General features: G+C 31.6%; 1 protein-coding gene across 1 annotated transcript; it reads right to left on the reverse strand.

The window, feature by feature from the left end:
- Window positions 1-10: 10 nt before the first annotated feature.
- On the reverse strand, window positions 11-4,022 carry LOC108762044 (uncharacterized). Its single transcript, XM_018508848.1, has 6 exons — window positions 3,837-4,022; window positions 1,557-1,613; window positions 1,012-1,065; window positions 705-922; window positions 292-451; window positions 11-207 (listed from the first exon to the last, which is right to left on the reverse strand). The coding sequence occupies exons 3-6, from the start codon at window positions 1,025-1,027 to the stop codon at window positions 11-13; spliced, it is 591 nt and encodes a 196-aa protein (XP_018364350.1). The 5' UTR covers window positions 1,028-1,065; window positions 1,557-1,613; window positions 3,837-4,022.
- Between the last annotated feature and the right edge of the window lie 4,332 nt (window positions 4,023-8,354).

The following is an 8,354-nucleotide window of genomic DNA, read 5'->3' on the forward strand; positions in this document are numbered from 1 at the left end:
TGCTGTTATTTTATGCATTTGTTAAATTTTCATTCTCTTTATCCCCTTCCTTCTCTTTATTTTCTCTTGTCTTCTCTTCTCTCTGATTCTCTTTATCTTTTCCCTTTTCCGCTCTTCTTTGTCGTTGTTTAGCAAAACGAAACCATTCAGCCGCGATATTATCAAATTCTGTTTCCGTGAGTGTCATATGATGCAAGGTAATCTCTCCTTAAAACGAAATAAATGTAAAATTAATGAAACTATTACAAAATATATCTTTAATTTATGATTTAGCAACATTTTTTTACATACTTTTTATAATTATTACAAACTGTAAATTATCTAATCGAAAATGGTTACGTATACCCTTCCAAGAGCAATTTATGGCACATCCATTAGTAAAAATCTTTTTCAGAGTACTATGGATGTTATCTCTAGGGTTATTTCCTCCAATTTTTGATATAAATCGTTTCTATAAAAAAATATAATTACAAGTTTTGTCTAATAATGATAAAATTAAAATAAATACGGAAAGGATATTTAAAAATTATCAAATAAATATAATTTAATTAGTGAGAATAATTCAAATAATATTGATACACATATATGCACACAATGGATAGAATCATAAAAAACATTCCTATTTTTTTAATTCTAATAATATAATGCATCCATAAATTTTATGGACATTTTAATAGAATGCAATAAAGAAATAATGAACTTACAAAATGTGTCACTGCTTCGTTTGAAGTTTTCAGCATCGAATCAAATTCTTTAATGTTGTTTATTGTGACTAATGGTAACAATTGTACAATCAAACTATCGTCATATGGACTTAATGCACGGTTTTTTATCCTATTTTCCAGTTTAGTTAGTCGTTGTTTTATGTCTTTAATATCTAAATTACATGTTGTTTGTAATCGTAAGAGTTGCTCTAGGCTTTCTGTAACAGCATCGAAAATATTTTATACAATAAGATAATATTACATTAATATTGTTACATGATATATAAATAATGCAAAAATTATTTACTTTTTATACTGGACATATCTGCGTTGGACTGCTCGTTACAAAACGGAGGGTACTCTAAAATATTTTAATATATATACATATAAACAGGTTAAGTGTTAAATAATTCTGTCTACAACACTCGTGGGCAGATAAAAACGACTAAACCGAATCGAAAGGTACTATACCATTTTGCAATTTTCACAATAGTAACTACATATTAATTTCTAAAGATCGCCAAATAAGTGGATAAAATCGACGCGTTATTTAGATTATTAAGACATTTTTCTGAGTTCTTTATGAAATATAATTCCTTAATTAATTCTTTAAAATGTCTTTAAGTTGTCTTATGCGTCAATTGTAGACATTCTATTCACTGAGTGACAACTGAAACAACTTATTTTGAAAATTGCAAAATTATAGAGGGTATTTCGACTCATTGTCAGTTTAGTTTGCTCTATCTGCTTATGAGAATTGTCGAGAGAATTATCAAACACTCTGTATCGAGCCATTATACTCCTACATATACACTTAATACAATTAATCTTTTTTGCGTTTAATGTACGTACCTTGTATTATGGATATATCTTCCCATTTTTTCTCATTGAGAAATATATTGTCTTTTTCTAGAAAGATTTAAATTAATATATTATTTTTCCGATTAGTAATATCTTATTTCCAGTATAAATTACATAAACAAGATATGTAAATGATCGATTTCATATCATGCAACTAACATTTTCAAACGCTGTCAAGAACTTATTGTGAGATTTAAAGATCAGGCAAATGGGAGTCAGCGTGGGAATTGGTACGCAATATTTAATTTATTTATTTAATATCATGAATGTTTCTTTATTGTTTGAGATTGTACATCAAATCTGTTAATTTAATGGTGACTTTGTCTCAACTATTTGAAGAGAGAAATGAATTTAGATGCTGAGGATGACTCCATAGTAGAGTCGAAACGTTCATGATATTAAACGAATAAATTGAATATTGCGTATCAATTACTACGCTGACTCGCATTTGCCTGATCTTTGTGTGTGTGTGGATCCAATTTTGATTGATTTTATAATAAATAATATTAACAAAATAAGATATCGCTCGATAAAATTACAAATCACAAAAGTTATATCGACCAATAACAAGCAGAACAATGATCTTCATATAAAATTTAATATATCAATACTTTACAAATAAATTAGATATTAATAATTATTATACGTTTCGACTGCACAGTCTTCTTCAGTGAATATTATAATTTAAAATATATATAAACTTTGGGGCATTCTTTGTGAAAAAAGCCACCCCCCCCCCTGTCCACTTCAATTTTTAAGATAAAATTATCTTATACGGCTTAAAATTTTCGTTGAAGTATCTATTTTTTAATTTTATGTGGCCTTTTTAGAAAAACGTAAATGGCGGAACAATAAGAGGCTAAGAAGAACAAAAAGAACAAAGAGAAGATTGTATTTCTTGGAAAAAATAAGATTCATAAAAACAAAAAAATACCTGACTCGCTCAAATTATTCTTTTACTTATACACTTTTGTGTGCTGCATCATATTGTAAGGAATTCAAAATGGCGGAACCAATATGGCGGATGAAAAGACAAAATTATAAATTTCGAGTTTTAAAAAATACATTCGCATTCTACGTCAATTTTGGGAAATAAATGCGCTCTTGCGATTTTTCGATCGGTCGCACTGATTTTGAGATAAAAATTCATTAATAGTGGAATTGAAGGCAAATCTGTGAGAGATCGTTTTTTGAATATCAGACCGCAGAATCCAGTCAAAAACCGTTCTTATAAAACGATTTTCAAATGCTTCTAAAGGTGCACATATGTCGCTAAATAAAGCCAAATAAAGTAATGTCACCGCATTGCTATTGGTGAAAAAAGTGAGAGGCAAGGGGACTCACTGCACAAAAAAAATGAATGGTTATATTAGCCAGACATATTTCTGACTTACCTAGAAATATGCCTGAATTAGCCATATTTCTAGGTAACTCAGGCATATGTCTGTCTAATTTAGCCATACATTTTTTCCGTGTGCAATCAAGCACCCCGGTGAAATGTAAATCCAACCGATCGACCTCCAAGTGGTACATCTCGGGTAATGCTAACATCGGCGGTACGAATACGGTGATGGTGTGATTGAATCATCCTGCAATAAAGAACCTTCAAGGCATCTATGATTATTTTCGGCCAGCCATACTGGATCTGCCATTTCGAATTTTGAAAATTTGACCCCGGATTCGTAATCAGAGAGCTCAAAAGTCCTTGGAAACACTCATAATTTCTACGAATCGCGAACAAATCCAACGGTCTGATATTCGAAATCCTATCTCTCTCACAGATTTGCCTTACATTCCACTATTAATGAATTTTTATTTCAAAATCAGTGCGACCGATCGAAAAATCGCAAGAGCGCATTTATTTCCCAAAATTGACGTAGAATGCGAATGTATTTTTTAAAACTCGAAATTTATAATTTTGTCTTTTCATCCGCCATATTGGTTCCGCCATTTTGAATTCCTTACAATATGATGCAGCACACAAAAGTGTATAAGTAAAAGAATAATTTGAGCGAGTCAGGTATTTTTTTGTTTTTATGAATCTTATTTTTTCCAAGAAATACAATCTTCCCTTTGTTCTTTTTATTCTTCTTGGCCTCTTATTGGTTCCGCCATTTACGTTTTTCTAAAAAGGCCACATAAAATTGAAAAATAGATACTTCAACGAAAATTTTAAGCCGTATAAGATAATTTTATCTTAAAAATTGAAGTGGACAGGGGGGGTGGCTTTTTTCACAAAGAATGCCCCAACTATATAATTTTTATGCATACCTTTTGAATACGATGTTGAATCACCTGTATGTACACAGTTCAGATCTGAATATTCATTGCGATACGTGATTTGATATATCTGATGAATTGATATATTCAAATGAAATGCAGTAATTAAAATATGCAATAGGATGCATAAGAGCCTGCTGACAAATCAATAATTCTCTCTCTTTCTCTCTCTCTCTCTCTCTCTCTCTCTCTCTCTAGGTAGAAATCAAATTAATATAATTATAGTCTTAAAATACAGATTTATGTTTACATTATTATAGTCACAAGTCGATCTACTCATAAGCCTGATATATTTCATATACGACAAGGCTTTTCAAGCCTGTTGATTAGCTGTAGGACAAAGATGTTCTCGAATCTCTCTATCCTACAGCCAATCAACAGGCTTAAAAAGCCTTAACGTACGACACATGAAATATCGACTAAAAGCCTATTCTACAATTGCATAAACGTAGTTGTATTATCCAAATATATAATTGTCTTTATATATTTTTAACATTAAATAATGTATGTTTTTATATTTATTATACAGCATGTGTAACTAAAAGATCGATCATAACCTTATTAAGAACTTGTAAAAGTGTCATGCATTATCTCAGATAATAGTCATGACCGGACAAAAATATCATAAAAATTAAATATGGAAATACTTTTCACATTTAATTCTATCGTTAAATTAACAGTTAATGTAAAAAAGAAAAAGGATTACCTTCGATGAAGATTCTATAACTTTTCGCCTTGCACGTGCACACGTATGGTATTCAACCAAGAAAGTATAATTTACATGGCGGGCGAACTCGCATTATCTTAAGCGGTGCGAGCGCCATCCAACGGAAAAGTTTAGAACCTCGCGTGAAATTCAAATTATATAATATCAACAGAATATCAATGAAACAATTATTTTATAACACTCTACAAATGCAGTTATATCACTGTTCGTTTATTATAACATATAAATAACAAAATGACGTAATGGTTTCATAATTCGATTATATTATATATGTGAAGTAAAATTATATAACTATAATATAAATAGAGTGTAACATCTGCTATATTACTTGTTTCTTCTACGTTATATTGTATTTAGGTTTAGTGTTTCCTGGGAATAGTCTAAGATTTTATTAACATTTATACACACCAAGATTACGTTTCGATATTAATTTTCAGTACTGAAAATTTATGGTACACGTAATGTGTACTATAGATTTGAAGTACTCACAATGAATATCGGAACGCAATCCAAACACATACATTAAGTTTAACAGAGAATAACAGAACAACGTGAAATATTTTACCGATCCATTGCATAAAAAATCATGTTATAAAAGCTTACAACCAAAGAAAAGTAAACCAAATAAAAAAAACTAAAAAGGAAAAAACGGTACCCAAGAAATAAGTATATGGTGTTAATAAAAGCAATATTAACCGCCACCAAGCAGCAAAAGCTATAACTAAGCCTCTCTGAAGTTAAAATAATTTTTTTAACTCTATGCTGTAGATAACAATTTATAAATTAATAAAAAAATGAAATCAATTAATTTGGCTACTGAGACATTTAGTTACAAATCCGAGGACGTAGAGGGATGTTCATCAGCACCAAACAAACGCAAAAAACATGTATTTTCTCTTGCGTTTGTTTTATGCAGATTCTCGGACATGAGAGTTAAATGTCGAGCATCAACTACCATGGTTTGAGCCGTTTCTCCTCTCGCCCTCAGAATTGATTTGAATACGCATAAAGATTGAACGTTACTCGGATGAAGTTTATTACGTTTCTTAGTTTTTACGTCTGTCAGCATGGAAAACACTCTTTCGGCATCAGCATTAGAATTTGGAAGAGATCGAACTGCATTAATTAATTTAGATAAAACTGGATATCTAAATTTTCCATCTGCCTTTTTAGTTGCCATTATTGTTTTCCATGCTTCATCAAAATGTAAATTAATTATTGTTGCTTTCTGCTCTGATGTGAAATTCTTTTTTAGAAATTGCCATTCTTCTTTTAATATCTCCTCATCAAATCCGCCGAATCGTTGAGCAACAAAAAGAACATCCTGAACGGAGTTGTTCGGGCTGTTTTTTTCGTCTTCTTCCTGTAAAGCAAATTTAGGTTCAAAGATTCTCAATTTACTAAGAAATTCGTCCTTAACAAAAAGTTTGTTACGAATTTCTTTCGCAGCGATGTCATAGAATGCCAAACAATCGTCGTAAACTGATTTGACAATCTCACCCTGACCTTCCTAGTTCAATCGATCAAGAAGATCTTGGTAAGCTTCTCCAACCATAACTTGATCAGGAGATAAACGATTACACGCGAGCAAAGGATTAATTGTACCCATCGAAACAAAATTCAATAATGGTACTTTTACAACATTTTTAAGAACGGTTTTCAAAAGATTTTCCGCAGCTGACTGAAGTAAATGAACTTTTGTTTCTTCAGTTTGAAAAGACGCATTAAACTTGTTAAATGCATCCAGAATATACTCAAGAAACAAGAGATATGCTTGTATTTCTGAATTTTGCATCAGAGATAATAAAGCAGCCCCAGACTTTGATTTCTCGCTCAATTGCTCTTCTTGCAAAAATTTTAATAGCACATCCCAATTTTCGTTCAGTCTAGCCACGCATGCATGACATGAAAGCCATCGCGTTTCAGACAGGTTTAAAATTTTCCTAGAAGTCCCATCAAAGCAAAATGATTTTTGGAATTGCTCAAAAATACACGCACGCTTGGGACTGCTAGAGATAAACGATGCCACTTTTCGCAAAAGCTCCTCGCATGCTTCAGGAATTGCGCTGCAAGCTGCATTTGCTACTAATGCAGATGCGTGACAAGGACGTGGCATCGTTATCAAACTTTTGCAATGTTTTTGTAATTTTATTTTAAATGATTCGTATTTTCCTGTCATAACGAAAGCGTTATCACAGGAAAGAGCGAGAATGTTTGAAAACGGAATTTGTTTTCTCCACATTTCGGCTCTAAAATTTGTAAATAATTTTTCGGCATTACAATTACTCGGGTCCAAATGAATTAATTCTAATAATTCCGTTCGAACATTCAAAGTCTGAGGATCGACGTATCGAACAAGAAACGTCATCCATTTATCATTAGTTAAATCAGATGTTTCGTCAACAAAAATAGAAAATTTATTATTTTTTAATTTTTCGACCAACCGCTCCTGTTCGCGAACACATAAGACATTCTTTATTACTTTCGGTGCCTTATTCCGATTCATCCTCATACTTTTCAAGACTTCCGGATCTTCTCCGAGGTCTTGAAAAAACTTAAGATTGATTCTGTTGTTTCAAATGGAATATTTTTCTCGGTAATTAATGCTGCAAATTTTATTTCCGCGATTTTTTTCCGATCTTCAAAAAGCACAGGTTCTTCGTCATGCGTATTCAAATCTACGCTGAAGCCCCTTTTCTGACACTCCGAAACATGTTTCTTACTGTCAGAATGTCGTATATTGTTGAAACCACACCGAAACTTTAGATTGCAGAAGGAGCAAAAACAATTGAAAGGATCGTCCGGGATTGTTTGCAGCCATGGTTTGAATTGTTCATTTTCAAGCCATGAATGGCAAAATTTCCTTTCATTTCCTTTCATGAGATTCCTTTTCAATGATATTTACTTCATCAGAGCAATTATTTACTATGTTAGTTCGATGAGCTTTCGATTCAGCATGCTTAAAAACTCCTGATGAGCAAGAAAACGTTTTATTACAAACGATACAAAAATATGAACTATTATCATTAGGAACTTTTTTAATCCAAGATTTACATTGCTCATTTTCTAGCCAATCATGAGAAAATTTACGTCTTTTTGCGTGCTTAGAATCTACGCATTCCATACTGAAGAATACAAAAATACAAAAGAAACAATTAAAGAAAAATATAAAACAAAGAAAAACAGCAAGTAATGAAAAAAAGATAAAGTGTAACTGTAAATACCTTTACAAGAATGCACACTTGTCTAGAAAGAGGAAGAGAAAAAGCGTCTAACAACGTAACCATCAAACTAATATTTCATTCAAAATAAATCCTACTACAAAAGAAAAACTACTTTACACGTTAAATTGTACACAGAACACAAATAATAATCTAACAATATAATTTTCTAATCATTACAGGAATTTTAGGAATCTCTAACCTCTTATACGTGCTAAGCACGAAGCGAGTAGAAACAAAAACAGATCGCGAAAAAAGATAATTTCATGTCTATGGGGGGTCATAAAGTTTGCGCTGGTTGCGCGGCAATCGCGCAATGGTAGCGGTCCCACTTTTCATCGCGCCCTGATGCAAAGTTTTCCCGGAATTTTTATATGAATAATGACATCTACGAAAAATACTGAGAAAGTTTATATTCTTTTTGGAACATTTAGTATTCAATTCCTGATATATTACACAATATATAACACTTACGTATTTTTCAAAAATCGCAAACAATTAATATTTCGTAAACTGTCGCGTTTTAAAATCATTTTTGCTATTAATGGAAAGATTATACGA

This window comes from Trachymyrmex cornetzi, unplaced genomic scaffold, assembly GCF_001594075.2.
Source record: "Trachymyrmex cornetzi isolate Tcor2-1 unplaced genomic scaffold, Tcor1.1 scaffold273, whole genome shotgun sequence".
Lineage (NCBI taxonomy): Eukaryota > Metazoa > Arthropoda > Insecta > Hymenoptera > Formicidae > Trachymyrmex > Trachymyrmex cornetzi.